General features: G+C 40.6%; 1 protein-coding gene across 2 annotated transcripts; it reads right to left on the bottom strand.

The window, feature by feature from the left end:
- Positions 1–491: 491 nt before the first annotated feature.
- On the bottom strand, positions 492–16,290 carry GDAP1 (ganglioside induced differentiation associated protein 1). 2 transcript variants are annotated; one of them, XM_068983819.1, is made up of 6 exons: positions 16,174–16,290; positions 15,302–15,494; positions 6,406–6,579; positions 5,099–5,193; positions 2,498–2,612; positions 492–874 (listed from the first exon to the last, which is right to left on the bottom strand). In XM_068983819.1, exons 1-6 carry the CDS (start codon positions 16,288–16,290, stop codon positions 492–494), a joined length of 1,077 nt encoding a protein of 358 aa, XP_068839920.1. The 2 variants fall into 2 exon arrangements, with proteins under 2 accessions (XP_068839920.1, XP_068839921.1); XM_068983820.1 differs by lacking the exon at positions 6,406–6,579.
- Positions 16,291–18,160: the final 1,870 nt, after the last annotated feature.

The raw sequence follows: 18,160 nt of genomic DNA, 5'->3' as shown, positions 1-18,160 counted from the left end.
AAGCACTGCTGTGCCCTTCTGATGTCTGAACACCTGGGGTGAGTAACAAAGATGATTTCTGAATTCTAGGAGAAAACACTGCAAACTATTCACCACTCAACACACCCAGATAGTCACAGATGAAGAGTTATGGGCAATCATAGGTTATCATTACGGTCTGCTCATAATAATAATGTTCTCCCCCCAAATAACCCAGAACTTGAACTGGAATTTTGGGTTAAATGTCTCTCCTCTACCTGTCGGTATTCACCTGTCTTGACTTTGTGCATGTTTTAAGGATGAATTAGAAGAGGTTTGCAAATAAGTCCTGTCAGAGTTACCAGCGCACAAAAACATCTTTGTTACCTCCTTTGCTCACATAAGCTAGCCAAAGAGTAAAGTCAATTATGCTTTTTACTAGTTGCCCAGGGTCATTCTTCCCTGGACCTGGAAGAGTGGAGAAGGGTCTAGCTGAATGGCTGGATGAATGGCCACCACTAGATCCCACCCACCTAGAAGTAATTTGGTCTCGGTCTAAGCGCTAATATCATGCTGCCAAGTCTCTTTCTGAAAAGCATAAATGCAAAATATCCCATTCCGGCAAGCAAACCAACCACAAGGGTGGTGCCAAGAACCTTTGGGGCCCTTTTCTTGGCCACTCGGAATGCAGTTGGCAGCACCGCAGAGATTAATATATTGTTGACATGTCCCAAAACCTTGTTAAATGTTTTCCTCTTCAAGACACGCTCATAATAGGTTTCCAGGTTGGGTCGCTTTCCATTTCCCCAGTTTCTCCTCGCAAACCCCAGGAACTTCAGTCGATGCAGTGTAACAGCAAGCGATACGTCCGCCAGAGTGAAGGACTCCCCGCAGAGCCATGGCTGGCGGCCTTCTTCTAATTGGAGAAAGGGACACGGTGGGTTAAGGGCAAGCGCTGTACCAAGAGGGCTTTCCAGGTGGTGCTAGTGGGAAAGAACCTGCCTCCCCATGCAGGAGATGTAAGAGACACAGGTTCAGTCCCTGGATTGGGAAGATCCCCTGGAGGAGGGCATAGCAACCTACTCCAGTATTCTTGCCTGGAGAATCCATGGACAAAGAGCCTGGTGAGCTACAGTCCATAGGGTCACAGAGAGTCAGACACGGCTGAGTTACTGAGCACACATCCATGCACTGTACAGACAGACTCTGGTTGGCATCTCTGCTCTTAGTGCTGAGGGCAAGGGTGAGTATAGCAAAAGATGGAGGCCATGGTACATTTTCTTGACAATCACACTCAGCGAGTAATTCTATGCTTAAAAAAAGGAGGAGCAAATGTATCCCAAGCTACGGGACTTCACCTTCCAATGCAGGGAGTGCAGGGTCAATCCCTGGTAGGGAATAAATGATCCCACACGCCTCTCAGCCAAAAAAAAAATCATAACATAAATCAGAAGTGATATTGTACCGAATTCAATAAAGACTTTAAAAATGGTCCACATCAAAATAATCCATCCCAAAGCTAAGGGACAATTTCTTGACACCTGACAGGCACCCGGGTCCCTAGGCGCCGCTAGAGCTACTTCAGCTCGAAGCCTGTCTATCACGCCTCCAAGCCAACAGAGTTAACAGATATTTCCTCGTGGGTTAAAAAAAATGACACGTGTACTTGAGGAAAATCTATAAGGTTGGGTCTAAAATGTCACTCAGTAGTTGCTGCTTTGTTAATTGTTACTTATTTAAAACAGAAGAAAATCCCTGTTGTGAAGCAAGTTGCAGGTAACATGGTCTTCAACTTTGTGGTCAGTCAGAATAGTGCAAACAGTCCATGTGTCTGCACTTGGGCTTCACCATTAATTCATTTTCACAGGTACGGAAAACGGGTGCTCACCAGCCAGCCTGCACATACTCACAGGCTCACTCCCATGTTATGCTAAGTTACTTCAGTTGTGCCCGACTCTTCGCAACCCTGTGGAGTGTAGCCCCCACCTCTCCCTGCCCCAGGCTCTTCTGTCCATGGGATTCTCCAGGCAAGAATACTGGAGTGGGTTGCCATGTCCTCCCCCAAGGGATCTTCCTGACCCAGAGACTGAACCCATGTCTCATATGTTCAGTACTGGCAGGTGGGTTCCTTACCACTAGCATCACCTGGGAAGCCCACCCATGTTATACTTTACTTGAATTTGCAATTTTTCCCCCACCTAAGGAAAAAACTAGAGGGAATGTTCTAGCAAGTAGAACACTCCCAAACTAACCACTGTAATTAAAACTTGTGAAACAGGCCAGGTAGGAATCTACCAACCATAACTTAAGTTGTGCAAAAAAAAATTCTTCACTGGCTGTATTTCATATAAATGCAATTACAACTAGACACCTTGGTTTTGTTGAATTCAGTATTACTGTTGCTATCGTAAGTCAAACTGTCCATGAGTACTAACAGTTAAAAGTAGGTTACAGAATGTTTTGGGTGAAATCTAAGAATGTTCCCATAAATACCCCTGGTATACAGAAAAAGACAAAAAGAACACAAATGAGAACCTACCTGGGGTTTCTTCATTTCTTCTTTGCAACTCAGTTTCAACCTGATCCAAGACTTTCTCCAATTCATCAAGAATTTTCTTCAAATATTTGACATTGTCATGGTCAAGGAGCTTTGACTAATTAACAAAAATAACTAAGTAGGTTATTTATGCCTGTAAAAATAATCAGCGTAGAGTAGAGAAGATATAAATTTTTACACAGTGGGAGTCTGTTTATTCTAGACAATGAGAAGAAACAATAACTAAAGCAGAAGCAAATCTGAGGGGAAAGGCCCTGGCTGTGAAATTATCCCAGGGGCCAGACTCACTGTCCACTGGCAACTCCTGTGGGACCGAAGGATCAGAGAGTACAGAGAATATGAGGGGCACAAAGAGACTCCTTTCACTGGGAGGGGAGTTTGGGGGAGAATAGATGCACGCATATGTATGGCTGAGTCCCTCTGCTGTTCACCTGAAACTATCACAACACTGTTTGTTAATCGGCTTTACCCCAGTACAAAATAAAAAGTTTAAAAAAAGAGAGATTCCTTTCACGTCCAATTCAAGAATGGAATTTTTTAAGTTTTTTTTTTTTTTTCAATCTTTTGGCCACACCTAGCAGCATGTGGGATCTTAGTCCCCCAACCAGGGATGGAGCTCCTAACCTCTACATTGGCAATGCAGAGTCTCAGTCACTGGAGAGCCAGAGAAGTCCTGAAGATGGTTGTGTTGATTTTGTTTTGCTTTGTTGGCCGTGGCACGTGGCACGTGGGATCTTCCCTGACCAGGGATTGAACCCATGTCCCCTACATCGGGAGCACAGAGTCAACCACTGGACCACAAAGGAAGTTTAAGAATGGAAATTCAGCAGTCTCCAATGAATGAATAACTGAGGGGTCAGAGCTCTGTGACTTCCCTGGTGGCTCAGTTGGTAAAGAATCTGCCTGCAATGCAGGAGACCCAGGTTCGATCCCTGGGATGGGAAGATCCCCTGGAGGAGGAAATGGCAACCCACCCCCTTATCCTTGCCTGGGAAATCCCACAGACAGAGAAGCCTGGTGGGTTACAATCCATGGGGTTGCAAAGAGCTGGCCATGACTGATGCACGCAAACACACATAACTCAATAGCAAGTAAACAATTCAATTTAAAAATGGGCAGAAGATCTAGATAGACATTTCTCCAAAGATAGGCAAAGGCCAATAGGTACATGAAAAGATGCTCAACATTTTTACTCATCAGGGAAAACAAATCCAAACCACAGTAAGATACTACCTCACCTGTTGGGATGGCTATTATCAAAAAGACAAAAACTTCAAGTGTTGACAAGGATGTGAAAAAAAGGGAACCTTTGTGTTCTATTAGTGGAAATGTAACCTGGTACAGCCATGATGGAAAATAGTGTAGAGGTTCCTCAAAAAATTAAAAATAGAACTAATATACAATCCAGCAATTCTACTTCTGGATATTTAGCCAAAGAAAAACAAAAACATAAATTCTTAATAACGCATATATCTGGATTCTAGAAAAATGGTATTGATGAACCTATTTCCAGGGCAGGAATAGAGACACAGACACAGAGAATAGGCTTGTGGACATAGCAGGTAAGGAGAGGGTGGGATGAATTGAGAGAGTAGCACTGGAACATATACATTATCATATGTGAAATAGACAGCTAATGGGAGGCTACTGCATAGCACAGGGATCTCAACCCAGTGCTCCGTAACAACCTAGAGGGTGGAATGGGGTAGGGGGTGGGAGGAAGGTTCAGGATGGAGGGGATATGTGTATACTTATGGTTGATTGACATTGTTGTACAGCAGAAACCAACACAACATTGTAAAGCTTTTCCTCCAATCCTATGTTCCTTGCAGTATTATTTACAATAAGCAGAACAACTTAAGTGTTCATCAACAGATGAATGGATTTGTAAAAATTGTGATGTGTATACATAGAATGGAATATTTTCCAGCTACAAAAAAGAATAAAAATTTTGCCATTTACAACAATGTAGTTAAACCTTGAGAGAATTATGCTAAGTGAAATAAATCAGACAGAGAAAGACAAACACCATATGATCTCTCTTGTTTGTGGAATCTAAAAACAAAACAAACAAATAACTAAGCTCATAGATGCAGAGAATAGACCAGTGGTTGCCAGAGGCAGGAGGTAAGAGGTAGGAGAAATGGGTGAAGGTGATCAAAAGGTAAAAAGGAAAAAACTGAAAGGTGTGAGGGGAAGATATACAGTATTAAAAGAAAAAATTCACTGATTGCTTCACTGGTATAAAAAGTCATAAACAGAGGTCCAGCTGACTCAAAGTGCAAAACACCTGAAATGACAGATTCCTGTGATATTTCATTAACCTGCTTTTACATTTTATAACTTGCCTTGGCAACCAGCATGAGCAATATCTGCTCCTCAAGCAACTGTCGTTAGGTCTGAATATCAAATCTAATAAAGAAAAATTCTTTCTAAAAGCAGAGCATAAGCCAAAGGTAACATGTGCACTGATGGTTTGTGATATTTAATAGAAGATATTCTAAGAAATAGCAATACTTCACAAAAAGTGGACCATTTAACACAAATAGCAGATGTCAGTTGAGGACAGCCTGGTTTACTTACTTTAAGTCGCTTCTGTTTTGCAATGTACGCCTCTTGTAAATCTGGGTTTTCTTCGGCAAGTTTTTTCAGTTCAGACTCCGTGTTACCAATTTGGCCTGATGATGAAATCAGTTTTGAAACAGAAAATTATTTCCTCCCTTCCATATAAGAAACAAGGAGAAGTAGGGAAACTTGATGGTAAGAGCATACGCGCTGGGCGGTCACGCCCTCTCTCTGCCCCAGACTCCCCCCTCTCTGTGCCTCAGTTTCCTCACCTGTAAATTGGAGCTATGAGACTATCTGCCACGCAGGTTGAGGATGAAATAAGAGGCACCTTGGAAAGTGCTTAGAGCCAAGTCCAGCACACCGTGAGTGCCAGCTGCAGAATAGTTGTCCTACTTTTCAGTACCTTTCAAGTCTTCCGTAATAAACTTTTTTTGTGAAGGGAAGGAAAAAGCATTATTTAGAGAAATATTTATTCTGGATGATAGAACTATGGTCAGAATACTTGCGTCAAACCATATGATGGGTATTTATGAGGAGGAGGAGGAGGAACATGAGGAAGGTGAGAGGCCAGGAGAGAAACGAGGAAGATGGAGGGAAGGAGAGCACGGGACGGGAGCAGACTGAGGAGGAGGGCATCAAAAAGAAAGGAAAGCATCGTAAGAGAACCCTAAAAGCAAGGCATGATGTCATGGGAAGAACATGCTTGGTGGAATTGGAGATCTGAGTGTGAGTGTTCCTGGTCACTCCTCAGTAGACCACGGCCCCTTCCCTTCCCACCCCTGGGCCACGGAGCACACCTCCTGCTCCTTATCCCATACACAGACCCATCCCTATGCTCAGGACAGGAGGAAAGAGAGGGCTAGTGGTCACAGCTCAACCTCAGTGGATTGCCAGTCACTGAACTTAGAGGCAGAGTAATGATAAGACAGCCTTCACATAATGAAACAAAACTAAAGGACCAGAAATGTGAACTCCATTGCCCACAACTGCCTGCAGACCCCAACTTTTCTGATTCCTAGTCTGTCTGTCCCTGTAAACACGTTACATTCTTTACTCTTCCACAGGCCACTCTTCTGAGTTTTATCTATGCTTGGTCCTCAAGGCCAAGAGCTGGAAAATCAGATCCTAAAGACAATAAATGTCCAGCCAAACAGGGGAAGCACAGATTCATCTGCCTGGCACATGGACCGATGTGTAACATGCATGTCCATGAAGCAAACTCAACAATCCCGCCCCCGGGGCTTCCTGAGATGTGCTGGGTGTCAAAAATGAACGAAAAGAAACGTGAGGCAGAATTGCAGGTCTTTAAGATCTCTACATACTGCGAATCCTTGTTGTTGCATAAGCTGGGATCATGGAGTCCACAGTTAGCTCAGGATGTAAAATGCAGCCGTGTGTATAGGCGTCCATGGGCAAAGAGTCAAGTAGTTCTCGATAATGCTGGACCCGTGGGTAATACATGCTTCCTTTATCGGGCATTAATCTGGGTGTTTTTTCTAAAATATACATACAAACACATACACAAACATTGAAGAAAAAGTTACAAATGAGACGTTACAACCAAAAGCAAAAAAGAAAAATACCAGCCCCCTCATCATTAACATTTTCAATATTATATGAAGGGAGGTAAAGGATGATATTTTCTCAGCCTCAACATTCAAAACTTGAACTGATGTCCTAGACCAGATTCCAAACCATGATCAGACTTCTCCAACTTGCAGATCACTATTCTCAAGGTCCAGATTTTCATGCCATCTCCTCTGTGAAATCTTCTCCAACCTCCCACAACTACCGACATCGGACTAGGTCAAGTGTGCCTTCCTCTGTACACAAAAAATACTTGGTACAAACTCCTTCATAACCCTTATCACCTTAACTAGTTATTGTATCTTTTTGCCCTATGAACTCCTCCAGGGCAAAGAACATATGATCCAGAGTCCAGCACAGTGCCTCATACATTTCATGTCTGCTTAGTCGCTCAGTCATGTCCAGCTCTTTGTGACCCCATGGACTGTAACCCGCCAGGCTACTCTGTCCATGGGGATTTTCCAGGCTAGAATACTGGAGTGGGTAGCCATCTCCTTCTCCAGGGAATCTTCCCAACCCAGGGATCAAACCCAGGTTTTCCGCGTTGCAAGTGGATTCTTTCCACCAGGGAAGCCCAAGAATACTGGAGTGGGTAGACTATCCAGTCTCCAGAGGAATTTCCCAACGCATGATTTGAACCGAGGTCTCATTTTAGGCCATCGGTAAATGTTGGTTAAGTGAAGCAAGGCTCATTGTGGAAAGATGATCAGGGACCACACCTTCTGAGGTTCCAGTACATACCAAGAGTGATCCTGTTGATGTATATGGTAGAAACCAACACAATAGTGTAAAGCAATTATCCTCCAATTAAAAATTTTTTTTTTTTTTAAAAAAGAGTGATCCTGTTGATGCTATGTGAATGTGAATGGCTAGTCTTCATGGAATTCACTGGGAAATTCTGGTATTTTCTCTCTGGAAAGTGGGTTTTACATAAATCTTCATTTGTTGGTTAAACTCTAGACTATAGACTCCTAAAGGTAGGGATCAGGTACTATTCTTTGTTGAATCCCCAGTTGCCTAATATAATGTTTGGCTGATAGCAGGTGTTCAATAAATTTCAATTAATAAATGAATTAATGAATATGTCCCCAAATTGCTAGCTATAGGAATATTTGAGCTGGAGAAGCTCTGGAGCAGTTAATGACGACACTGACATATAGAGGCTGAGACATTCTCCCAAGAGCCCACAGCTAATTAGAGGCAGAACGAGAACCAAAGTCATGGACTTCTAATGCAGTGCTCTGTTTTATTACATCATCATAACATCTTCAAAGGGTATACTTTTCAGAGACTATCCAAGAAAAATAAAGATAAACCACGTGATCCAGAGGCCAGGGCTAAGTTCCTGCAGAACCAATTCCCACTTCTACCTCTCAAACTGCCTCTAAAAAAGTGCCAAAAAGCTTATTAATCCAATGGTTGAAAAGAACAGCCTCTATTCTATACATTTCTTTTTGCTTATTCACGTATTTAGTTTGGGTTATTTATTTAATGTAGAATCCTTTTGAGCATCCCACACTCATTCATAAGCATTGACAATTCAGAATTGGTTGCAGAGCATTTCAGGCAAGATCTCATCATGCCAGACCAAGAAGAACAAGCTTTTAAAAACGAATAGGCTATTTCTGACTCTCTAAGAAAAAAGAAGATGATTACTCCTCAGTGGGCAAGTGTCTAATTCCCTGCTAGCGACTCCAATTCTGAAGTCTGCATTAGAATGACCGAGGATCACATGTCAGCTGCAAACTGCTCATACACTGTGGGTTTGCCCAACTAGATCACACTTTCTTACTGACTTTTCAGGATCTCAGAATGTCACCAGTACCCCCAATAATGCACAGTAGCCATTCCCATGAGAATAACAGACTGGAGGCTTTCTAAGGTGCTTGAAATTCTGAAGAGTTCTTAACTTTTTGTTTGCCACTGACCTCCAAAATAATGTTCTTAAATGCACAAAATACATAGGATTGCAAAGAAAATTGATTATATTAAAGTATGTTATCAGAGTAAATTTAAATGATAAAATAGTAATATGGGTGTCTTTTATTAACACATTAACAAGATCTAGCAGCAGATCTAATAATTACCATAATTTTCATGTAGTGAGGGGCATAAGTGATATTTTTAAGACATCTGCAATAACAATAATGCTATTAATACATCACAGTCATGTGAACATGTGAACAAAGTCATAGGCACTTCTGATACTGCTTTGAATTCTCCCTACACTAGAAATGAAGGAAATGATCCATTTCTTTTGGAAATTAGTGAAAACAAAGATGTAATTTTTTTCCCCTCTAAGATAGTAAATCTCCTGGATTTTATTCACAGAACCACTAGGGGTAACAGTTCACAAAGTATGGTCTGAAAACACCTGGGCTTCCTGAAGACACCCTCAGAGGGTCTACAAATCAAAGCTGTTTTTATAGTAATACTAAGATGTTCATTGCTTTTTCATTCTTAACCTCTCTTGAGTGTACAATGGTATTTTCCAGAGGTTACACAATGTGTAAAAACTCCATCGCTCTGACAGTTAATGGGATATGAGACTTGTATGTTCTTGTATTTTAAACTTTTCTCAATTTTAATTTCTAATTTGATAAGTATTGATAGATAGTCCATATAAACAAAAGCTCTCTCAAATGTCCTCATTAACTTCTAACACAAAGGGGCCTTGAAACCTTAAAGTTTCAGAACCACTGCTCTGGGAGGGTTCAAGAACCGCAGGTTAATAACCATGAATGATGCAGCATTTTAAAATGCTTCCCAGGTTGTTAAATTTATGGCTACTGGCTCTGGCTGCTTTGTGGGGCCAGGCTGGGGGCTTGACTTCAGAAGAGCATACCACTTCCTTCCTGGAAAGAGAATGAGAGCAGGAAAAATAATGTCTAATTGCTTTCTGGGAAAGGTCCATCTGGCCAAGCCTGCATCCAAATGTTTGAATGCCTGAAAATAATCTTCTACTCAGTGCACCATGAACTATGTAACTATCTCCTAAGACAACTTTGTCAGACAGAGGCTCAGATACCCGCTGAACCCATGTTCTTTTCCAAGCTCACTCTCTCTCTTCAAGGACACCCTGCCCACATGATGATGTACTACCAGCATCTTCCTGACACCAGCAACAAATCAGCAACAGACAGCTGCCTCTGGAAAAAGAGTTTTTTCAAAATACAATTGGGAATTTCCTTTAAGTGACACAGAAAATCTTCTCTCTCATTCTCCTCTTCTTTTATTTTCCAGTCCTTTCATAAAGCACTTTTGTTAAGATATTTAAAAAAGAAAATCTTTTCTGGGTCTATCTTGGTCAGGAGTGAGAAAACAACAGAAGGGTTATAGTGGCAGGAGAGACAGTCAGAGGATTTTAAAGAAAAAGCAATAAAAGAAGTTTCCAGCACTGGGGAGGAGGGTTGCAGTAGTGGAAGCCAGGATTAGTGACTCAGCTGGAAGAACAAATACATTGGCATAAGACCTGACTTTGTCGAAGCACTGAGTAGGGACAAAGGCAAGACTAAATTTAGGCAGCAAATCAGAAACAAGCAGATAGACACAAAGCAGAAAGATGCGATACACAAGGAGAGAAAACAAAAGCACAAAATTTGAAATCAGAAAGAAAGGACAAAATCATATTGTAATCCATTTAATTGGGGACATCCGCTCCATATATCCTCAAGTCCCTGTATTGCTGAGTAGACTAAGAATGGCCCTGGGCGATTTTTTTTTTAAATTACATTCAGTTTCCCCAAGAGCAAACAATAAAAAGAGTTTAGCTTCCCAGGTGGCACTAGTGGTAAAGAACCTGCCTGCCAATGCAGGAGACATACATAGGCGATGCAAGTTTGATCCCTGGGTCAGGAAGGTCCCCTGTAGGAGAGCATGGAACCCACTCCAATATTCTTGCCTGGAGAAGCCCATGGACAGAGGAGCCTGGCATCCACTAAAACTGAACAAATCACAGAAAGTTTTTTTAATTACTTTTTAAAACCACTTTTATTGGCATAATCAGGAGTTTTAAAGACTCCTTTTCTTTTCCTTACCATATACCATATTTTCTCTGCATTCAGTTACACACTTTGAGCTAATCTGCAATTTCAATAGTGTGCTAAAAATTATGTAATATTACTCAATTATATATGAGAGCCTTTTATTAACAGACATAAAATTATTTATTCTATGACCTTAACAATAATTGCAAAGAGTCGGACATGACTGAGCAACTGAACTGAACTGAACAATAATTGGAAATTCCTTTACATTTATATTATTTAAAGTAACAGTAATTTCAGAATTAATATTATTTTTTAAATCTGAATTAATTTTCTATTGATAAAACTGTATTTATAAAATAAATTTACATTTCCTAACTGGACTTAATATGTGATCCTTTAATCTATCAGGATACTTGGATTCTTTCCAAACCAAATTCTTTTCCTAAGAATATTCAAAATGACATATATGGACATAAGACATGGGATATAATCTTCAGAGAACTGTTATATAACATATTAAGTTACCAAAATTCAATATTTACCATATGACACCCTTGATTCCAGGTTACCAATGAGTTATTTGACAATAATAAATAGTATACATTCTAGTATTTTGTAGTTATTTAATGCTCACCTTTTTTTTTTAATTATCTAGTGGCCATGTTAAAGTTCACTAAAAGAGATTACAATATACCAAAAGCATAAGAATGTAAATATGTAAATACTGATTACACAGAAAGGTTGAGAAAAGTGTACAGGCCAGCAAGCCATCATTTTTAGTACAGTCTCAGTTGGTAGACTAATGAAAGATACCAACAAATAACAGCAAAAGCAATGCCTGTTGACTACTACACTCTGTTCTGGAGATGAATGGATACACTTAAAGCCTCTCATTCCAACCATGGGCAACTACACACCTCATGAAATTCATTCAAGTGTTATTCATTCTAATTTGTCAACTTTCCTCAAAGTTCCATCCATAATTGACCAAAATTCTGCATGTTCCATCGAGCTCAAATGTAGTAGGTCACAATTAGCCATGCTCTGGATAGAACCTACACTTCTGAAACAACTCAAGGTCACACTTGTCTTTTATTTCATTGTTGGCTGTTGGTAACTTATTAGCAAGCCAGGGCTCCCATCCTTCATTAACGAAGCTGATTTTTCCAAACAAAATTCATATACTACTTTTAGCCTTGTTAAACTTTATCTTAGTTATTGTTCCATGCAAAGCATTTCATAAGCTACTCATCATTTTAACTATTGCAGTTTACATATCCACAAGTGTAACAGTATTTCTATGCCTTTATTCAAATCATTTATGGAATTGTTAGACTCAAATCAGAGAACAGAAGCCTAAAAGAACACCAGTAGAGATCCTTGTCCAAGTTGATATCTATTTTCAATATTTCATTCATTTTAATCATTCAAAAATATTTATTAAGCTCCCATTAGAGAACATTCACCATACGAGGCACTGGAAATGTAGTTGTTAGTGAAACAGACACTGTCTCTGACTTCACAGTGCATACAGGGTCTGCCAGTAAATGAAATAATGAAAGTGATAGAATTATCATAGGATGAGTGAAATGAGAGAATATAGCTAAATAAGTAACATGGTATAAGAAATTTATAAATGAATATTCTTCAGAATGGTGGTTTATTCATCGGAAAATATGCATTATTCTTATCTAGCCATACGTGCTCTTTCATTCCACAGGGCTATCATATGACACAATCTCAAATGCTCTACTTAAATCAAGCAACACTATACCAAGAACTATGCCCAGCACACAACAGACCCACTTTTTAAAGTGTTAGAGACATTCGCCAGTAATGTAAAACTTATGCTGGTTCCTTTTAATCAAGATACTCAAAAATACTGTTTTTAATTTCTGACAACACATTCTAGAACTCTGCCATACTTAAATATTTTACAGCACTGCTTAAAGCTTAAGCAGTTACTTAATGCAAAATAATTTGTAGTACTGCTTCTCAAACTTCTATGTATGTATGAGTCACTTGGGAATCTTATTAAAATATAGATTCTGATTCAAGAGACTTGCAGTAGGGTCTAGAATTCTGCCTTTCTAATAGGCTCCTAGGTGATACCAATGCTGCTGGTCAATGGAAAGAAAGAAAGTAAAAGTGAAGTCGCTCAGTCATGTCCAACTCTTTGCAACCCTGTGGACTGTAGCCCACCAGGCTCCTATGTCCATGGGATTCTCCAGGCAAGGATACTGGAGTAGGTTGCCATTTCCTTCTCCAGGGGATCTTCCCAACCCAGGGATCAAACCCGGGTCTCTTGCATTGCAGGCAGACTACCCTCTGACCCACCAGGGAAGCTGGTCAAGGGAATACATGTTAAATAACATGTTATCAGTGAATAACATTTGTCTCTCTCTTGTCTGGCACTTTTCCAAACCTCTATGAATTCTTAATAATAAATATAAATTATGTTAATGATCATTGTGATAATGCTTACAAGTTTTTTATTTTAGATAAACTTTATCTAGAAACTAGAGTAGCCTTCATTTATATAAAGTAATTGTTTTCTTACTGCCTTCATATCTACTAAAGATTTTAGTTCTCTTAATCTTAACCTTTGTTTAACCCTTCCCAACTGAATGACTCTTCTCCTTGGGAAACAGCAAAGAGTGAAATAAGAGTTGTTTGGATTGCTTTATCTCTGCAACTGATAAAACTATCACACCTAGTTCCCAAGAGAACAAAAAGAAAAATCAAGTTTCAGACTAAGAGTTAGGATTCTTGATTGTCTGTTTACTCTATCAGTACAACCAGAATTAAGTTCTTAGTTTCCATATTTTCATCTTGATGTTTAGCCCACAATGCCTTCTCCTCTGATTCAACAAATTGTAGTAAGAACTTAGTATTCACCTTGAGCAGGACTCAGAATGCATTCCAGTTTTGCTATGACATAGTCAAAGAAAAAGAAAAAGCCTAAAGAAAAATTTAATAAAGCCTAATCATCATTAACATGACTATACTATGAAGTAACATTGAACATTACTGAACATCTGAGAGTAGACACAATGTAAGGAAGAGGAGGCGGAAAAGGCAAGTAATAATAGTTCAAGGGATGCTAAACAAAATATTTAAATATGATTTTCATTTGCTGTATCTTTTTAAAGTTTTGATGACTTATAGTAGAATTCTTATGCAATTATTTTGTCTTATTCACATTATTATAATCACTTCCCCCAAGAAATACAAATTATTATTTAACAGACTTGTCCATTTCCAAAAAGCTCAAGATTGAGAAAATTTGTCTTAAATCAATTAGCCCCCATTTTCTGTACAGTCCCCAGAATTTAGACTTATAAGGGCTAGCAAATAATGATGGATGGAAAAGAAGTTCATTACACCAAGTTAAACTCCTTGGTTTAGATAGATGGCCAACTCCAATCAAAATCCTAGGGAACTAAACACTTAGATTAAGAATAAGGGTAGCTAAGTCGCTCAGTCGTGTCTGACTCTCTGCGACCCCGTGGACTGTGGCTCACCAGGCTCCTCTGTCCATGAGATTCTCCAGGCAAGAATACTGGAGTGGATTGCCATTTCCTTCTCCAGGGATCTTCCTGGCTCAGGGATCGAACCCAGGTCTCCCACATTGCAGGCAGATGCTTTAACCTCTGAGCCACCAGGGAAGTTGCTAATCTAATTCCCTGGGGCAAACCCCATCCCTATTTAGGTCCTATGCCTATCTTTCTTCTAAGTACCTCAGACTTTTTTTTTGCCTTAAAATTTCCTTTCTCAGCTTCCAGTAATTTGAGGTTATAGTCTGGTTTTATCCTGCCTAATTAACATCCACATAACTGGTAGCAGATGAAGAGTAATTGGATCTTATCATGCAGTTCCTTTTCCAGACGAGTTGTTAGCCTGAAAGCTAAGAGCCCTCTGTTCTGTTCTCAGTTCTGTCGTTGATTGGCTGTATAATCTTGGGCAAATATTAAAGCTACAGTTTACCTGAAAGGCTTGTTATTAAGGAAGAAGCAAAGACAATGTGTAAGTGCCAATGACTATGAGCGACAGTCCATGTAATAGGAAGGTTTGGATTTGAAAGGCTTACATTCCAGCCCATTCTGCTATAAAACAGCTATGTTACTTTAGGCAACCCGTTTCTGTTTCCTCGTGTACAAAATGGGAATAATTAATCTACCATGCCTATCTCAGGTGTTTGTTTTTTTTTTAAAGACTGACTAGAACAGAAATTACAAAATGTCTGACATAGAATAGGCTGTTAATAATATGAATCTGACTTCAAGGCTAATAAATCACCACCACAAATCATACACCTGCAGGGTTTCTTGCAATGAATTTAAAAGGGAAATTCCAACATTAAAATTGGTAGTTTATATGAAATCGTTTCGATGGAGTCACACTGGCTTATACAAATTATGCTATTGACCCATTTTTATTTGTGTGCTTATGGAAATGGAAAAGGTTGTTGGCACTAAACCACCATCATGAAACCAAAAGGAAGGAAGGAAGGAGGGGAGGAAGGGAGGATATAGGAAGCAGGGAAGAAGAGAAGGAGGGGAGGAGGGATGGGAGGAAGGAGGGAAGACATATATTTGTGTTGAAAGTAAATCCAAGAAATCACAAATAGCCTTAACATTACCATCCAGGAAAGTCTGTTCAAGATAATCAATGATCTGAGTGGCCTCACAAATAATGTTTTCCCCGTGGATAAGGACGGGCACTTCTCCAGTTGAGTTCAAACGCATAAACCAAGGCTCATTGTGCTCACTCAGGGGCAGACTTACATCATGTTCCTCGCACTTCAATGCCTTTTCAGCAATTACCAAGCGCACCTGGAAGAGTTCACACTGGTTACCAAAACACAGGTAGGCTTTTAATTAAATGACATCCCTGGGTACCAGCAAGCAGCCTTTTTGTGCTTCCCTGAGTTATTAATATTTTCAACACTCCTTTCAACTCTATTCCTGGAATTAACAAGTGAGACATATTCTCGCAGCTCAATCTTATAAGTTAGAAAAGATAAGTAATGAGAATGATTCTGGCAATATTCAGTCCACGGTCACCCTTTTCATCACTACTCTTCTTTGTGTCCTAAACCTTATGATGTGTCTCCCCATAGTAAGAACCTGAAACAGATACACTAGGCCTGTTGAAGAGGGTGCATCAACCAAGAGTAAAAGAAGGAACCCTGGATGCGGCGGTTGCCGGAAGGCGCTTCCTTCTGCCTCACTCTCCAAAGGCCCCGGAGACAAAGCCTCCCTCCCCAACGCCGAAAGTGATGCTTTCTGTCGCATTTCATGAGTGGTAGTGCCTGAGTCATGGCCTTTCCATCTCAGACTGATTCTCCCTGCTCCTCCATATAAGGCGCACCCCTGCCCCACAGGGCGCGCCCGCCCGCAGGGGTTGAGGCATTGGAGGTCTAGGTGGGCGGGCTTCCCCGGGCGGCACCCAGCGGGAGCTGTCCAGGTGCTGAAACCCGATCCGCGCCGCCCGCCCGGCCGAGGCCTTTACCTTTTGAGAGCTGAAGGAATGCGTCCAGTGGTACAGAATGAGCTTAACCTCTGCGTCCGACTTGCCTTCCGCCATCAAGGGCGCACCCCCTCTCTGCTCGTCCTGCCTCCGAGCCATTTCGGGGTGCGCGAGCGCGGGAGGGCCTCGCCGGTCGGTCCTTTACTTCCTCCAGCCACACTGCCCTGCAACGAGCCGTTTAGCTTTTCCGGGTGCCACCCGGAGCCGGGAAAGTTGCGTTCGCGCGGATGGACGAACAGATCACTGGGAAGTGTAGTTTCGCCGGCGAGAAAGCTGCGGGGCGAGTCCGCAAAGACCCGGGGCCGGGTCTCTGCGCGCGGCAGTCACCTGGGAGGCACAATTGGACGTTTTTAAGGGGAAATGATCTGAAATATGAGTTCCTGATTATTTAAGATGAGTAATGAAACGTGTTAATTGCAAATTACTCATAGGTTTTGTAGATGGAGTAGAGATGGCTCAGGTACAAAAGCATCCGTTTCCCGAGACACAGGATTCCTCATGGATAGGCTGTGCCTTTGGTGGAAGGTTGATAGACAAAAGATTTATGAGTTTTCATTAGAAGATGCTACTATGAGGTCACGTAACAACAACAATAAATCTCATTAACAATGCGAATTAAAAGTCTAGTTGTTAAATACAGAAATTTTTTGTCCATTTAAAAAATTTTTTAATTCATTTTATTTAAGTATTGTTGGTTTACAATGTTGTGTGTGTTTCTGCTGCACAGCAAAGTGATTCAGTCATATGTGTGTGTGTGTGTATTCTTGTTTACATTTCTTTTATGGTTTATTACAGGATCAAATATAATTCCCTGTGCTATGCAATAGGATCTTGCTGTCTACCCCTTCTATATACAATAGTTTGCACCTGCTAATTAACACAGAATTTTTAGAGCAGAATTACTTGGGTTTGCTTCCTAGCTTTTCAATTTCCCCAACTTTTGAAGTAGAGATAATTCTATTTTCCCCATAAGGTTTTTGTGAGAATTAAATAACTAAATACAATGTTAAACTCTCAAAACAGGCTAGCATATTGTAGACACTAAATATTATGTACAATTTCAGTTGCCTTATAAACATTCTCTTTATAACCATGGTCAAAATCATAATTTTATGATAATCTAGTCATTATTATATACTTCTCAAAATTCAGCATAATAGTAAATCAGCAGAATTTCTCTTTTAGTGAATATGTATTAAAATGACCATGAAATGAATGCTTGTTATAATTCATCCAGCAAATATTTATTGAGTATCTACTGTGTTCCAAGCCTTGTACTGGGCACTGGAAATACAAAGATGTATAATTCTTCACACATGGCACCCAAGATATAAGTCTGGTGGCAGGGACAACAAAATAAATAGATGACCACAGTGGAGATGGGAACTATCAGTCTTAAGAAGAAACACAAGTACTAAGAGAAGTGAAAGGTCTAAAAAAGGCCCCTAGAAGAGACAGAAATCTCACGAGGTCCCTCCTCTCCTTTACAACACTTTATTTGTTGTTCTCTGTAATTACTGTTTGAAGATTTTTATAGTATCTCTTTATACCCTTGCATGCATGCTAAGCTGCTTCAGTCATGTCCGACTCTTTGGGAACCTATGGACTACAGTCTGCCAGGCTCCTCTATGCATGGGGATTCTCCAGCCAAGAATACTGGAGTAGGTTGCCATTTCCTCCTCCAGGGGGATTCCCCGACCCAGGATCCAACTCAAGTCTCTTATACCTCTTGTTGGTAGGCAGGTTGTTTACCACTTGTGCCACCTAGGAAGCCCCTTTTTATAGTGAAAGTCACTCTGTAGCCTGCCAGGCTCCTCTGTCCATGGAATTCTCCAGGCCAGAATACTGTAGTGGACAGCTGTTCTCTTCTCCAGGGGATCTTCCCAACCCAGGGATTGAACCCAGGTCTCCCACATTGCAGGCAGATTCTTTACCATCTGAGCTACCAGGGAAGCCCTTTTATACCCTT

The sequence above is a fragment of the Capricornis sumatraensis genome, chromosome 11 (assembly GCF_032405125.1).
Source record: "Capricornis sumatraensis isolate serow.1 chromosome 11, serow.2, whole genome shotgun sequence".
NCBI classification, from domain to species: domain Eukaryota; kingdom Metazoa; phylum Chordata; class Mammalia; order Artiodactyla; family Bovidae; genus Capricornis; species Capricornis sumatraensis.
Note: the sequence above shows the minus strand (reverse complement) of the source record. Positions and strands in the feature narration are given on the sequence as shown.

Coding starts and splice junctions, on each gene's coding strand:
- GDAP1 (XM_068983819.1), bottom strand. CDS start 16,290: ATGGCTCGGAGGCAGGACGAGCAGAGAGGGGGTGCGCCCTTGATGGCG. Junction 15,495..16,173: donor ATTCCTTCAGCTCTCAAAAG/GTAAAGGCCTCG, acceptor GAACTCTTCCAG/GTGCGCTTGGTAATTGCTGA. Junction 5,194..6,405: donor TGCAACAACAAGGATTCGCA/GTATGTAGAGAT, acceptor TTTCATCATCAG/GCCAAATTGGTAACACGGAG.